At 34.7% G+C, this 16,925-nt stretch overlaps 2 protein-coding genes across 8 annotated transcripts in view; both read right to left on the bottom strand.

Moving 5' to 3' along the window:
- The window catches only part of dlg1 (MAGUK family member discs large 1), an 889,881-nt gene that overhangs the window by 767,863 nt on the left and 105,093 nt on the right, over positions 1-16,925 (bottom strand). The gene's annotated exons all lie outside the window — the stretch shown is intronic.
- LOC141482964 (uncharacterized) lies at positions 9,389-15,289 on the bottom strand. The gene is made up of 2 exons (XM_074177003.1): positions 15,113-15,289; positions 9,389-15,061 (listed from the first exon to the last, which is right to left on the bottom strand). Exon 2 carries the CDS (start codon positions 15,044-15,046, stop codon positions 9,650-9,652), a length of 5,397 nt encoding a protein of 1,798 aa, XP_074033104.1. The 5' UTR covers positions 15,047-15,061; positions 15,113-15,289; the 3' UTR covers positions 9,389-9,649.

The raw sequence follows: 16,925 nt of genomic DNA, 5'->3' as shown, positions 1-16,925 counted from the left end.
CAATGTCTGACACGCTCATGATTTTTTTATTGCCTGTGACACCTGAGTGTGATGGAATCCACTATAGAATCAATATATCCTGTTCACCAGTTTTCTTTCTTCTTGACGGCAGTCTCAGATCAGTCCCGATGTCCCTTCTACCCCTGAGTCGTAGATTTGTTGATCTTTTCAGACAATGGAAACTCAAAAATCTACATTTTATAGATGCCAAAACATAAATCTGCTGATTTGTACCTCATGTATTTTCATCGGTGTGAAGTATAGTGATCTTGGCAAAGTTCAATTGAATAGAACCCAAACAGGAATTGGAAGAGTAACGTCTCCTGCCTATAAATAAATGTCCGTAGAAGTTTTGAAATGCACCAAAATAACTCTCAAGTCTTTGAACTCGATAAAAAAATACTGAACCCAAAAGCGCGTAGGTATTATCGAAGAAATTTCATTTGGTGCATGAATTCAATGTGTTGAGAGCCTTAAGGTATCTAAGCAGAGATATTTTTATAAAAAATATCAATTTGTTACCTGATTTCAGGTGAGTTGTTTCTAGTTTGCTATGTGTTTGCTTCAATGAGAATTGCTTGTAATTTTGATTCATTGTTTTACATCCTTCCTCTGATATATTCAATTTTTTCCGCTCAGTTGAATCCACATAATTTCCGAGTAAACTGAATGAGCTACAATTGTATCATTTATCATTCTCTGACGAATCCACAATTCTTTTCAAAAACTAGTTGGAATTGAAGTACACCTATTTTAGTTCCACCACAACATGAATTCCACCCTCACAATATGAATTGCACAAAGATGATTCTGTAAGAAGAGTTGAATTTTGCGAGATCATCTTGAAACGTAATTCAGCTTTGTTGTACATCAACAGTTTCTTGAATAATTGTATCATTTATCTGAATAGGCAAGTAAACCGTTGAAATTTTCAAAACTGAAGAAATTCAAAGCCATCATTTCCAAACACTGAATGTCTGGGTGAGGATTTTGGGTAATCATATTATATGACTATTCTTTCGAAAGCAAACCTGAATGGTTGAAACTATTTCAATTCACTTAATAATCAACTCATATGAAGTATTGACAACGCCATCCATATGGACCGTTTATTGCGGGTAGTGTCTCATAAAGATTAAGCTATTCTTCTTTATGTTGTACCAGTACGACAGTTGCTCGATCATAACTTTTGGAGTCAATGAACTGGAAGTAGACGCAGGAGGAACACCACCAAAATTCAACGATTTGGCTCCACCGGACATTTTTTATGAGGTTGGTTGAAATGAAAGGTATACGGTATATGATGAATTCATTTTTCTGTTCATTTTCACTTTCTGTCAGTGCTTATCGTTATATCAAAAATGTTGTCACTAGACAGTTATTCTAATTTGAATTTTTTTATATCCGGGTTGTTATGAGGGGAAGATGGGTGACAAGGGGTTCATTTATGCGTTTGAGTATGTTTCCCTCAAAACTGAAGTTGACGTTTCAACAGTCTCGATATCGAATGACTTATTCAGTATGATGGATTCAAACTGGAATCTATAGAAATCGCTCTGCTCAAAATTCTCTATCACGCTCATCAGACTTTGGTTATTCAGTCAGTTTAACCTGTTATATTTTAATTTTCCCACCCTGTATTACGCGTATGTATTTGGTATTGAACGAAAATATTTTTTTTTGTCTAGGAAATCAGACCGTTTTTGTATATCCGAGTTAAAATCATTTTGTAATTTGTTGGTGACATTATCTATACCTCATATCAAATTATTGGAAGAGATTTATCATCTAGGGCGAGCCATACATAAATAATACTGGATATCAGATTTACAAAAACAAATTTGATCAACTTTTCGAAACATTAAACGCGAGTAGAGTTCTAGATGTATACTCGATCTACCACTTTGATTCTGGGGTGTTCGATCAGATAACAATCTTCTCGGCGGTATTGCAGGACCTTTCAGGATATTAGATACTGATTAATCGCTGGAGATCGTGTGCTACTTCATGTTTCGATATCCGTGTTTGGTTTTATCAGGTTTCAATCACGTATATGGTAACACAAATGAAGGAATCCTACAGTGTAGAGAAAATAATGAGCTGCCAATACGAAATTTCAGTGATTATGAGTTTGCCAACTTTAATTCTTGGATAATTTTGTCAAACACCAATATTCAAAGTTGATCCTGACCCAGGGGTTGCTTTTATCTTGGGGTGGATGCCATCTCTTGAAAATATAGCATTACAAATAATCCCAGGAATAGATGAACTGACTAATTCCAAGCAATCTTTGTATCTGAAATTCGAAATCAATTGTTGTTTACTGAGAAATTGTATCCTCATAGTATCTGTAGTTCTTGTAGTACTTGAAAAAGGCTTCATTTCTGCACCCCATAGAAATCTTCAGCTGAGCGAGAACATAGTAATATCTCTGTTTTTTAATGAAATAAATATGTAAATCCACCCTTGATTACGTTTTCAATCATAAATAGTCGTTAGAACTTCGTAATTCGCTATTATTGTGTACTTGTAATAGGCATCAGAAGTTTGACAAGTTTAGTTTTGAAAAAAGGTATTTTCGTAATTGTGCAAAAAATTGCCTTTACTTCATAAAAGCTCAAAACCTATCAGTTGCAACATTGTTGTATATATTTTATAGCTTTGTTTCGCCCATCGTTAATATTTTTTGAGTGTTATTCTGAAAAAACGGTGGCATAGGGCGATTTCCACATTTCATTCAGAAAAATATGAACCAATTTTTTTTTTGCGTAACATAACCAACCTCAAACAAGCTATTACTTTGTTTGTACCTATTCACAGTCACCATTGTTTTTTAACCAAAAATGATGTATTTTGATTTACTCACAAAAATTCATCTGAAAACGTGGTCCCTATTGGTTGAAAATTGACACTTTCACTCGCAAATAAGTCGAAAACTATTGACTTTCAAAAAAAACTTTATGAAACAAAACTTGCTGAGAAGTAGTCGAACTATCCATTACAAGAATTATTTTCAATGAAACATTCTTTATCAAGAAGGAGGGCTGGCAAACACTCGTTCTAGGGAGTGAAAGCAACCGTTGGTTACCAGGGCAACTTCGAAGTGGAGGACGAATAAAATCTAAATTCAAATTTGAATTGAAGGGGTTATATTTTTAGGAGTGATTAATTTTTGGGAAAGAAAGTTTTTGAATGAATGAAGAGTGTGTATTTTCTATAATGTTATCCAATTTGGTACTGAAGAGCCTTAGGGCAAGTGTCTTAAGGCGAAACATCGGTATATACCAGTGAGGGTGACAGTGTTCCATGTGTTTCAGGAGGACATTCTTTCAATTTGTGTCTGAAGGTTACTTCTTTGCATGATCTACACATTCATGTATAGAGTTACTTATTTTCAAATTGATTACTTCCTTTCTTTAGAAGATTCTCTCATCCCTTTTTTTGTATCAGATGGAGTAGTAGTAAGCCAAAAACTTTTTTTCCCAAAAATCCAAATTGTTATTCAAATCGATGCTGATTGGCAAGATTGTATAGTATCGCTGTTGTTTATCTTCAATAATGATTGGAGTACATGGCTACCAAATCAATAATAATTCATGAAGGCTTTCGGGAAGATTGTACGCAGCCGTTGGGAAATAATTTTAAAATTCAGTTTCAGGGTATATAAGAGTAATATGTATGAATAAGTGCTAATCAAATGTAAAAAGTAAATAGTTCCAATAGCTCAAGTTTCACATACTGTTGATATAACTTCATTGGATTGCGAAATTGATAGGTTTTCAAATTGTTTCGTAAGCCATTTGACGATCTCATACATAGGAGAACCTATAACTGATAAAATTGATAACTGCGACTTGACCTTGTAGACCATACATTTTTTATGCTTGTGAGGAAACCAATTCAGCCTATGCATGCATCTGTTAGAAAAAAACACAACTTCAAAATAAACTATGACTGCTATATACAAAGAATAAAAGAAAAATTTAATCTGCTGAAATCCCTGGAAATAATTAATCGTAAACAAAACGGCTTTGTACTTGTTGGTATGGTATGGTACCTGTTCGAGAAGGACAAACACAGGAGGTCTACGAAGCAGAGGCAGAGACCACCCCCAGAGTCGTTATCAGGAGGCTTCGGTAAGTATAAGAATTTTTTTAACAGATAATTAACACTTCCTTTTTAGGTTCAACGAAAAGCACTCGACCGCGATCTTTTTTTTTTAACAATAGTCTCCGGTCAGTTTTTGGGGACCCCATGCAAAAATTCAGTTAGGAAAGTCAATATGAAACAATTCAATAGACCAGAAAGTAAAAGCTTCTGGAGGCTGACTTTCGACCAAAGAAGGTCAGATGTCAATCTTGCTGAAGTGTCCGTCAGTAAGTTGAGGACCGCTCCGGAGGAGCGGCGGTGGATGGACGAGATGGGATGTTCTGCACATATTAACATTTCGAAAAAGATTTCAACTCGAAGGACTCAACCCGGAAGGGTGCATGGGGGGGGGAAAGAGGCGGTGTAGAGAAAGAGATCAACCGAGGAAGCGCTACTGTTTTAGTGAAACACGTATTGGAAATAGATTGTATGTTGTGAAAATTCTTAATTGTCATCATGAATGGTGTTACTGATTTTCACCATGTCTCTCTGGCATGCGCTGACTTTCACTTTCCACGCAAATCTCTTCTTCCTTCGGATAGGCTACCAAATTTCAAATCCTTGTTCAGAAGTTACAGTTCTTATTCATCAAAGGACTTACTAGAAAGATTTTCTGCAATTTTCTTAGGTTCATTATACGTTTTGTCGAGCTCAAGTATTCAAGTTTTTTATTTGAAGATGATATTTTTTCGATAACAACATGCCTCAGAAAATTATTTCATTGTACTGTTTCATCTACCTCATATGCTAATTTTCTATGAAGATCGAATGCTGTTATTTTCAAGCATTCTTTGTTTATTGTTCAAATCATTGATTTCTAAATCCATGTATTTCCGCTTGTATAATGCTCTATTTTCTTCACATTGTGAGAAATTTTATTGACATCAATCTGAACAAAATTTGGATATACTAAAATTCGGAGAAATGATTTTAACAACCAAATGTCTTGCGCCTATTAACCCAGTTGTAGCGGTGTATTTATTGTATAGATTCAGTTCCGTTGACCTGCTACTTGAAAGATATCCTAATTCAATAGAACCTCACATAAACTTTTACATTTTGTTTCCTATGTTTTCATGAGAGAAAGTGTCAAAATTCAAAATGAATACCAACTGATCTCCAATACGATTTCAAGTATAGTAAGATATGAATAGAATAACCGAAATGTGTTCCAGACGTATCTGTGTCACATTCTACACTTTTTTACATGATAGACTTGAATGAAACTATGATACAACGGTCTCCGGCCCGTACCTACATTTGAAATTATAGGAAGAACTTCCTAGTCCGACGTAATCCTGTAGAAAGGAGTCATATTATATATGCAGACTGCATATGGTATATTTTCACAACCACTATGATAGACTAGACTAGATCACACTAGAACTGAATAAAAATTGTTGCACTCTGCTTCCATTTATGCAAGACGGATCAGTTTTGAATTATTCATGTGTTTCTGCTACCTTTTATAATGCATGTGTACTAGAAACCTCAATTTCATAAAGTTTGCAAACACCCATATACACAAAAATCTATCTGGGGTCCAAGAATACGTCAAAAACTCACAAGAGGGTGTGTAAGACAAATGGTGACTAAATTAAACTTGTGTCCTTTCAGCATCGTGTACTTTTTCTACTATTATCAATTATCAAGTGAAAATTAATTTTCATACTTATTATTACACAATGATATGATGAAATGACAGCCTCACATCGAGGAGTTTTATTTCACCAGAATAATTTGGCAGAGAAATGAGATCAGGATTTCCAAAAAATCATTCAGGATTCTATAATTGTATGTTCTCAATATTCTTCAAGTAACAATTTCGTTCATGTTCATTTCAACAAGAAGCTATCAAATCATTATATTTTGCTTATGTATATGCTTATGTAGACTGAGTTTTGCCAGCGTAATTTGATCCACTGTTGAAGAAGCTACTGTGATATCGTGATATATTTCTCAAATAAAGTTTGTGGAGATCGAATCGTAAAATGCAGTTTATGAAATTACTATGGATCTTCATCAAGTAATGGCCGAATCAATCAGAAAATCAAAACCTACAGAATTTCCATACGCTTTTCATCGATGGATGTAGTATTTCGGTAGAAAGGTTCAAGTTTTTAATTTATCATTCATTTTTTTCATGAATTAGTTGAAATATACCGATATTCTCCATAAGAAGTTGAGGCAGTGGTGGTGTTCTGTGAGCTTTTGTGGAGAACGCTATTTAATTCTTCCAAGACAGAACAGAACAATTCATTGGATACTGTCCTTTTGTTATAGGTATATGAAAAGTCAGCGAGGACACATGTCTTCCTTTCAAGAAAAGGTTCTATTCGAATGAAGATTATTATAATCAGTTGGAAAACCCGGTTCTGTTCGAAAAGTTGATATGAAATTATGTACGTTGTTGATAAAAAAATCAAATTCAAATTGTAGGATACCGACGAATCATGCCCTATATATCTCTAGCAATTGGTAGTACTCTTAACAAAAATAAGGCTGAAGTGAAATCATTAGGCATATGTGCAACGTCTTCCATTTGGAAGATTCGTCGCAAGTAACTGCGCGGAATTAGCTGGGTTGGTTGTTGTTTTCCGTCGGGTATCTGCCTACAAAGTCGTAGGTTCACATGAGAGGCAAGGGTGAGGTGGTTTCACCTATACTTGAACATAAACATACATTTCACAACAAAATATAATAATGTGTCTTCTAAGACAGTGCTCAAGAGTATTTCTAACTCACCCTGAGAAATTGAACTATTTCACTAATACATATATTATGCATTGGCTGTTGTTCAGAAATAAGACGATCGAATTCAAGCGTGAATGAATGAAGGCTTTATTTTGGTGATTTCGTTCGTAAAAGCTGTAAATCGACGAAGTTTTCAGATCACGATTTCCTCTTGTTCTGTTTGCTGAAGTTTATGATGAGGAAATAGATGGAAATAAGTTACATTTTTCCCTCGTTTTAAAATGAATGCGCCAAAACATTTTCAGTATCAAATTTACTATCGAAGAATGAATAAGTACGGAAACTCAGATGGGTTATATATTTTCATTTTTTTGTTTTTACGATAACTTTGACATCGAAAGACAAAATTTTGTCATTGACTCTCAAAATATCATTTTGGCTATATGAGTGAAAATATCGACTTTCAATTTTGATTCACAAAATGAAAATTACAGAATCCATAAGTTCTTGGATGGCTCATTGTTGTCCAACCATTGTCCTGAATATCTCCTGTTATCATAGAGGATCCACTTTTCATTACACGTGACGATCCGATTTAATGAAGGATCGTTTTGATTTCGCGAAAGCAAAAAAGAACAGACTTGGCAAGTTGACTTGGGTGTCACACCAATAGGTGGTTCCACTTATGTTTCGCTTGCGTTTACGCAGCTATTTTTATCAAGTACTTTCTTGGTTTTTTCTCATTTTGTCTTCAATCGAGGACCGCCTGCCCGGTACTGACGATGCCCAATAGGCTGAAACAGCTGTATACCGGTGGCTCTTAAATTGAAATCAATATGGGAATGATCAAAGAGTACTTATCTATTTATTTTTTGATTTTCATGGAATTATTTTCCAGCAGCTTGACTGCATTAACCTTTCTAGATTTTATATATATATATATATATATATATATATATATATATATATATATATATATATATATATATATATATATATATTATACTATTCTATATATATATATATATATATATATAGAATAGTATATCCCTGAGGTACACCGTAAGTGACAGTCCTTAGATGGCTTTTTATTTCTTCAATTTCAATTGAATGTTGTGGGATGTTCTGGAACATCCCACAACATTCGATGATATTCTGAAATGTTTTCCAATGAGCTGGTATGTTCTTAAACAGATGGAAAAAAGACCTTCAAGCATTAGAACCTGACGCTAGTACAAGAGAGAAAAATAAACTGAACTGGAGAACATGGGTTCATTCAACTTCTGAACTGAGGCACACGGGTGTACCGAACATTATATGAAAAACGAGTTATATATTCATTTTGTCAAAATAATTGATACCTTTTCTTCCTACCGTGTTAATATTATCGAAGTTTTGATGAATTCATACTGATTATATTATTTATATGGAACAGGAAACAGTTTTCTAACTCCTAAAATTGTTCAAGTAAATCATGAAGAAAAAAATCTTGGTTTATACTTGGGAAAACATTTACAAACGAATCCCTACAAATATTAGAATAAGTTTTATTTTTAATCAGTTTTTCTCTTTCGAATATTTGTAGTGTTTCAATATTATAGTTAGTAACTTCATGCAAATGGAATAATTCAGTGCAAATTCTGCACGAAAATGACTGGCAAAAATGATATAGTACTTGAGCAAATGTGAAAATGCTCCCAAAAACAACTTCTCCAAATAGAAGAATTTCATTAAGGAATACCCTGTATACTACAGTCAAAATGGTTTTGATATTTTATCTCTACATTAGCTTTCAGTCTTCATTTAAAGGGATCTGATTTAATCTGATTAAAAATCTAGATCATTCACGAAATTAAAAAACCTATTTTGTTGAAATATGTTTTTGATTATTGCCTGGAACTATTTGGACCACTTTTCATGAGATTCTACATTGTGATTGGGTTCACTGATTGAGTTCCATTGTCATCGACTATTTGAATTTAAATTGGTTTTAAACCGCATCGGTTGATTAGTCTTCGAGAGTGAAAACGGGCATCATAAGTTTAGTACAGGAGGTGTGCTTTTGTCTGCTGAAAACCAGTTTCAACTATTCCAAAAGTCACTCATTACGTTACACATGCGTTACATTCATATGAGTATTATTCATTTTCCATAGTTCCTTACAATTTTTCATTGAAATAGTGAAGATTTTTGTCATGAAATCAGGCCTTCAACATCAAAACTAATAACATATACAAAAATTCATTGTATACAACAGACGGTGCTTTCACTGGTAATTTTCATGATTTTGTATTCATTCACAAAATCTGAACCAAAATGATATTACAGTAAACTTTAACGCAGAGAAAATTTTTCTAGGAAACGTTAGTTAATGGAAAAAAGCTGTCTGGGTTAAACACGTCCATACAAAGAATGTGAGAAACTTCAGAAAAAAATAAAGATAGTGATTAGCGCCAAATAAGTAAATGAACATGTGTGAATTGAACCTCTGTTGTATAGTTTACTATAAAATTTTCACAACAATGAACTGCATTAGTGAGGGAAAGGTAGAACCATATGTTTTTGAATTACCTGCAAATTATTATTTATTCCGGGTCGAAGAACGAAATTTTATATTCTTTTAGAAAAGTCAGACGTCTTTCAAAAACTTTACTTTTTTTTTTTTTTTTTTCAACCACTCATATTTTCACATCAACCTTGATCACTACTAACAAATGTCAACTAAAAACGATATACAGGGTGTAATCACATAACAATCATAAATCTATAACATTCTCCCCCTTAGTAATTGAATAACAAATTACTACTATTTTATAACATCTAAAACGATGAGTCTTGAAACTGGTCGTCGAAAAATCGTGCCACTACTATTCTTCACATCGACGATCCTGATTTTACCATCTTTGGCAGGATAAACTTCGTTGATAATACCTCTCTGCCAAATATTTCTGGGTCCATTTGGATCTACCATTAAAACAACATCTCCTACACTGACAGATTTTGAATCACCATGCCATTTTGATCTCCTGATCAAACTTGGCAAATACTCCTTTGTCCATCTGAACCAGAATAAATCAGATAATTTCTGTGCAGCACGCCAACTGGACATCAAATTCATATCCCTATCGCTGGTTTCGGTACAGGAGAGTGCAGCATACGACGGACCGATGAGAAAGTGATTAGGAGTCAATGCCTCTGCATCTTCAGAGTCCAATGAAACATATGTTAAAGGCCTAGAATTTAAAATATTTTCGCATTCAATCAAAAAAGTTCTCAGAATATGTTCTGGATAGTACTTTGATTTTAAAATTTCTTTTAAAACCTTTTTTATACTTTGAATAAGTCGTTCCCAACATCCTCCCATGTGAGGTGCTAGTGGAGGATTGAAAACCCATTTAATTTTTTTCATTGCACAAAATCGTAGTATTTCATCCTGGTTCAACTTCTTCAGTTCTTGAGATATTTCCTTTTCAGCTCCTATAAAGTTTTTTCCATTATCACTATATAATTCCTCAGGAAATCCTCTCCGACATCCAAACTGACGAAGTACATTGATAAATGAATTCATACTCAAATCATGTGCTATTTCAAGATGAATAGCTCGAGTGACCATACAGGTGAAAATAACACCATATCTTTTTTCTCGGCTCCTCTTGACTGATACTTCTAAAGGTCCGAAATAGTCAACGCCTGTTTTAATGAAGGCCCTGATTGTGGGTTCAATCCTGCAAGGGGGTAGTTGTCCCATCATTGGGATTCTTGGTAAAGCTCTTTGATTTTTACAATGTTGACAGCTGTTCCAAGCACTTCTTACCGCTTGCCTCATTCTTAATATCCAAAATCTCATTCGCAGATTATTCACTACCATTTCTTGACCATGGTGGTGAACCATTTCATGATAATGTTGGATCAGAAGTTTAGTTATTCTGTGGTTAGGATCTAAAACTATAGGACGTTTTGCAGAGTCGGTCAACTGAATTGACTGGTCCAGTCTTCCACTGAGCCGTATGAGTCCATCATCCTCAGAATAACTACAAGAAAGAGTGTAAAGTCGACTTTTACTTCTGATGGGCATTTTATTTCTAAGAAATGTCATCTCTTCATTGAATGAATCCAACTGAATTTTTCTGAAAAGATGAACTTCAGCTTTGCAAATTTCCTCTGCAGTTAATTCGGACTTGAATTTACTGTGATTCTTAATAATTTCATAAAACCTAATGACATAGGCTGTAGCACGTAACAATCTCTTCCATTTAGAGAACCTATTCGGGTCAGGCACTATGAGATTATCTTGAATGAAATGATAGAATACAAATTCGCAAGGTCTTTCTTCCAGATGATCAATATTTACTTCCCTTTCCATTTTTTCTTTTGGCCACTGATCTGGTGATAATATCAAGAAATCTGGTCCGGTAATCCATCTCCGGTTATTATCGCTAAACGTAATTTTTTCCAATCTCTTCGTAGCTTCATCAGCCACATTTTCTTTGGAATTGATGTATTTCCATTCTGAAGAATTCGTCAAGTCCTGTATTTCTCCTAGTCTCTGGGCAACAAAAACTTTGAATCTTCTAGCTTCAGACCGTATCCAATGCAAAACCGTTTTTGAGTCGCTCCAGTACCAAATAGCCGAAATTTCCATGTCTAAGGTTTTCTTCAAGAAATGTCCTAGGCGCGCTCCCATCAGTGCAGCTTGTAACTCTAACCTAGGAATGGAAAGAGGTTTTAAAGGTGCCACTCGTGTCTTAGCAGTGATAAAACTTGTCTCAACTTTCTCTCCTTGTTGAATTCTTAAGTAGGCTACAGCTGCGTAACATTTTTCAGAGGCATCGCAGAATATGTGTAGTTGAATTTCACTTTTTTGTCTATCCAAAGTGAAGTATTGTCTGTGAATCTTGAAATTGTGGATAGTTTTCAAATCTGCAATCCACAGTTGCCACTTTTCATCCATACAATCTGAAATTTCATCATCCCAGCCAATTTGACTTCTCGAGATGTCCTGTAGTAAAATCTTCCCTTGAATTAAAAAATTTGCCAGAAATCCTAATGGATCAAAGATGGACATCAAAACTTTCAAGATTTCCCTTTTTGTTGGTCGTCTTAGGTGTTCCAAAATATCGCTGTCAATTTTCTGAAATTTTGTTTGAAAGCTGAACGTGTCGTCATGAGGATTCCAAAAAACTCCTAAAATTCTTTCTAATACGAATTCTCCATTCTTTTCCATATTCTTTCCACCTGAAGCTAAGAGTGAAACATCAATACTTTGGCTGATTTTTTCATGATTCGTGATCCAGTTACAAATGACAAAACCTCCTGCTTTGTGTACATGAATCACATCCTTAATAAGACTTATTGACTCTTCGAGTGTGTCTGCCGATCCCAAATAATCATCCATATAGTGTTGTTGTATGATGGCAGTTGCTGCTTCTGGAAATTCTTCTCTGAAGTCTTCGGCATTTCTGTTTTTAACCTCCTGGGCTAAGCAAGGTCCACAGGTCGATCCAAAAAATACGACAACAATTTCATATGTATCAGGTTCAATTCGTCGATCTTTACCTCGCCATAATATTCGTTGTGCAGAGCAATCTTCCGGTCTTACTTTAACTTGCAAAAACATTTCTTTTATATCAGCAGTGAATGCATATTTTTTAATTCTAAAATTCAACAGAATATCATTCATGGAGTTATACAAATCGGGACCTGTCAATAAATTATCATTGAGGCTCACACCGTGACTTCTGACTGAAGCATCAAAGACAATTCTTAATTTATTTGGTTTGTTTACATTTGTTACCCCGAAATGTGGCAAATACCATGTTTTCTCATTCACATTATTTGCTTCTTTTTTTGTCAACTTCTTGATATAACCTTTCTTCTCCATGTCTTGAATTTTTTCGCAATATATTTCACCGTACTTCTCATCTCTATCCATTTTTCGTTCAATATAGTTCAGTCTTTTTAGCGCATTTGTTCTGCTTTCATGAAGAACAATGTTATCTTTTTTCCATAGAAGTCCTGTTTCAAATCTCTCTCCACTTCGTTTCATTGTTGTGTCCAAAATATGCTGTGCTCTCTTATCTTCAATCGACAAAACTTTATCAGACATACTTTGAACAGTTTCCAATTTCCAATTTTCTTTAACCATTTCGTGTAGAATATCCAAATCATCCTTCTCATTTCGGAGATCGTGGGTACTGATATGACAGACGATATGTTCATTTCTACTGGAGACATCCAAATTTCCATGAATTACCCATCCCAATAATGTTTTACTCAGGGCGGGTCCATTCCATGGTCCAGAAATGAGTTTTCTGTTAACTAGAAGTGGCCAATTATCTTGTCCGATGAGTATCCTGGGTTGAGCATCTTTCAACGGTGAAATCTTGTCCTGGATGTATGGATACTTCATCCTGATTTTATCGAAATCTACTGTCTGCGAGGGAAGAGAAAGTTTCGTTGTTCGTACATGGCGCATCTGAAAATTGGGACCATTGTCTTTGGAACTAATAGTAAATGAAACAACTTTAGAATCATTTTGTTGATGAAACAAATCGTCATTAGTCCATTGTAGAGAAAGACTTTGTATGGGACCATCAAGACCAAGATAATTAGCAAATTCTTCATCTATTAAAGAAATTGTTGATGCGTCATCCAAAAGTGCATAAGTTTCGACTGTTTTGTTTCGACAAGTGACAACTACCGGTAAAATTTTCAGTAGAACGGATTTATTATTGAAAACGTGAGAATTTGTTCCAACAATGGCAGAGTCATCAACATTATTGCCTTCATTAATAGTCTGAGGAACGTCTTTATGTAATAACTTATGATGAAACTTTGGACATTGTTGGACTCCACATACCTTTCGTTTTCTGCATTGCTTTAGATTATGATAAAAACTCAAACAAGAAAAGCATATCTTATTTTCCGTTATTATTGACCACCTACCATCTACTGGCATTGACTTGAATTCAGAACACTCTGTAAGATGATGTACATTTTTCTTACAGCAAATACAAGATTTTTTGCTCGTTGCTAAAGTAACTCCTTTTTTGACATATTTTGATTTTGACGTATTTTCCTGAATGTCATATTTTGGAATTTGAATTTGACTAGCCGCATTTGCCTTTTCATCAAGCCACTTTCCTAATTCTACTAGTTTGAATCGTGGTTTTTCTAACTTAGAAAGGTGTTCTACCCATGATAGCTGATATGAGGTTGGTAATTTACTCATTATTTCATTCACTAGAATTGAATTATGTAAATGTTCTTCCTCATTGAGCGATTCTATAGTAGCTACAAAATTTTTGATTTCATCACAAAACTCTATGAATAACTCAAGCTTTTCTTCTCTCACGGGTGGAAATTTCTTTATTTTCTCTAACAACATCATTATTATATGATCTGGCCGACCAAAACGATTTTTCAGTAAATCAATAACTTTGTCAACATTTTGTGGCATTATTAAAAGGGATTGAACAATTTTTTTGGCATTTCCTTTTAGGCACTTCTGTAGTCTAGATTGATTTTCCTCGTTTGAAAATCCACAAATAGCGTTAGAATTATTATAATGATAAATAAAATTGGGCCATTCACTTGGATTTCCGTCAAAAATGGGAAGTTCTCGTGGCAGAGATTGCCTTGTTAATATTTTTGTCATCTGAGGAAGAGTCATTTGATACATATTGTTATGAAAGAAAGGGGTAGAATACTTTTCCGGACTATTTTTAGAATGAGAATCTCTTACCAATTCATCTTCTTTTACCATAAATATCGAATGCTTATCCTCACCGTCATGCCCGTTTGTCCATGGAGTTTTACCGTCGATCCAATCTTCCACGTTAGGCTTTTGGGACTGATGCATTGACATTGACTCACTTTCATCACTATTCTCTTCAATTTCTGCTACTTTCAGGGCTAGTTCTAGATCTATAAGCTCTTTTTCTAATGTTTTCTTCTTTATTGCCGTTTCGATTTCCAATTTCTTCAGTCTTGAAGCTTGACTACTCCTACTGCTTCCTTTTAGTTTGGAAGGAGATTTTCTGATTGCTCCTTGACCTTCAACTGCTGTCACGACTACATCAGATTTAGCCTCTAGCTTCTCTTTCTTTTCTTTCAATCTTTGACTGTACCTCAGGTTTTGAACAGATTTGCTTGCATTCATGCTATCCATGGTGTTGTTTCTTTGCATATCTCGAAGGACCATATGTTTTTGAATTACCTGCAAATTATTATTTATTCCGGGTCGAAGAACCATATGTTTTTGAATTACCTGCAAATTATTATTTATTCCGGGTCGAAGAACGAAATTTTATATTCTTTTAGAAAAGTCAGACGTCTTTCAAAAACTTTACTTTTTTTTTTTTTTTTTTCAACCACTCATATTTTCACATCAACCTTGATCACTACTAACAAATGTCAACTAAAAACGATATACAGGGTGTAATCACATAACAATCATAAATCTATAACACTATACAAGACTGTTCCTGAATATTACTGGAGTTTTTCCCCCAACACCAAACCGTAATTTTAACACTTCGACACGTGTTTCGATAACCAAGTGATCATCTTCAAGAGAAAGATCTTCCACTTGGTGATCGAAACACGTGTCGAGGTGTTAAAATAACGTTTTGATGTTGGGGAAAAAACCCCAGTGATATTTATTACTACACCAAAGTTTCCAAACATTACACACACATCACAAAGACTGCTTCTGATCAATTATCCCAATCAGTCGTCTCCTGAAAATGTCAATTTAGATGGAAAAACAAGCTACAGGAAAAGTGTTTCAGTTCTGGTGTTTGGAAGTACTGCTGATTTTAAACAGATGGTGTAACTACAAAGCGGATTAGCGCCTCCTCCAGAGTCTTGCACCAAATTCTTAACCAGCCGAAGCGGAAGATGAAACAATCTGCTACTTAGAAGGACAGCAGTAGCTCGAATGATTATCTACCCAATAACGAGGTGAAGTAGCCCTATGTGGCTGGATCTAATATACCGTGAGATATTGTTGCCTTCATATGTGAAGGTATCAAGGTAGGCATCTTGAATATTCGTTAACCTCAATATCGACTATTCAACTGGAATATCTTCAGCATGACATTTGGGTCTGGATGGCTACAGTCCCTAGGTGATAAGTGCAGTTTATACCCTGCAGCCATGTGGGGGTGTTTCACTGATATGAATAATAGGAGACCTACGTCACCTAACTGACGAAGGTCTCCTATTACTCATAAATATACAATGGGAAATATACAATGGTCTGTTAACTTTGAAGGAGGGATTTTTTCACAAGGAAATTCAGGGGCTGGTAGCAGAGCACGAAATCTGTGCCTTCCTCACCGCGTATCAGATGAGATTTTCCGCGTTTGACAGAGTCACTCACACGGATATGTGTGAGTGATGTTCATATAGTTTTATATTTGATAACAATCTTCCTGATAATTTTATTCGAAACAATCATGAAATACAAATCGCTTCACAGAATTAAGTTTATAAAAAAAAGAAGAAAAGAATCACCTCAAAGGTGCTGCTTCGTTCCCTTCTGTTCATAGAACAGGACATACGCCTCATCACTCACAGGCGATTTTGGTGAAATTGGGGACACGTATGAATCGTTGTATTCATGCCACGTACCACTAAATGGGTGTCTGCAATATGCTGTGCAATGCCAATTGTAATTGTTCATTTCTTTTTATTTTTTCAAATTGTTGCTAACTATTCAACCAAATACTAGTTTTTTGGAAATTTCATTAATTTTTTCTGAACAATGAAGTCCGGATATCTTGAATCGCATCGAGGTATATCATATCCTTTTGATAGGAAATATCTTCTTTTACCTTCACTAAAATATTCGAAATTAACTTCAATTCATATATCTTCGAACTCAGCTTCCATCCTAGAATGAAATTCACGGTATTCTCTAAGAAAACATTCATTTACGTGACGAATAGATATTTGGTTTTTTTTCCTTCTTATATAGTTCTGATATATATTTATTTTCGAATTGTAAAGGATGAATAATGAAGTCTACATGAAGAGTATATCTTATTTGTATTTGACAATTAATTTTTTTTTAATTT

This window comes from Leptinotarsa decemlineata, unplaced genomic scaffold (assembly GCF_025532065.1).
Source record: "Leptinotarsa decemlineata unplaced genomic scaffold, Ldec_3_MD MMD2_tig00002159_RagTag_RagTag, whole genome shotgun sequence".
Lineage (NCBI taxonomy): Eukaryota > Metazoa > Arthropoda > Insecta > Coleoptera > Chrysomelidae > Leptinotarsa > Leptinotarsa decemlineata.
The sequence above is the reverse complement of the archived record's forward strand: the minus strand, read 5'-3'. Positions and strand labels throughout refer to the sequence as shown.

Bases quoted from the DNA above. Each gene is read 5' to 3' on its own strand.
- LOC141482964 (XM_074177003.1), bottom strand. From the start codon at position 15,046: ATGGTCCTTCGAGATATGCAAAGAAACAACACCATGGATAGCATGAAT.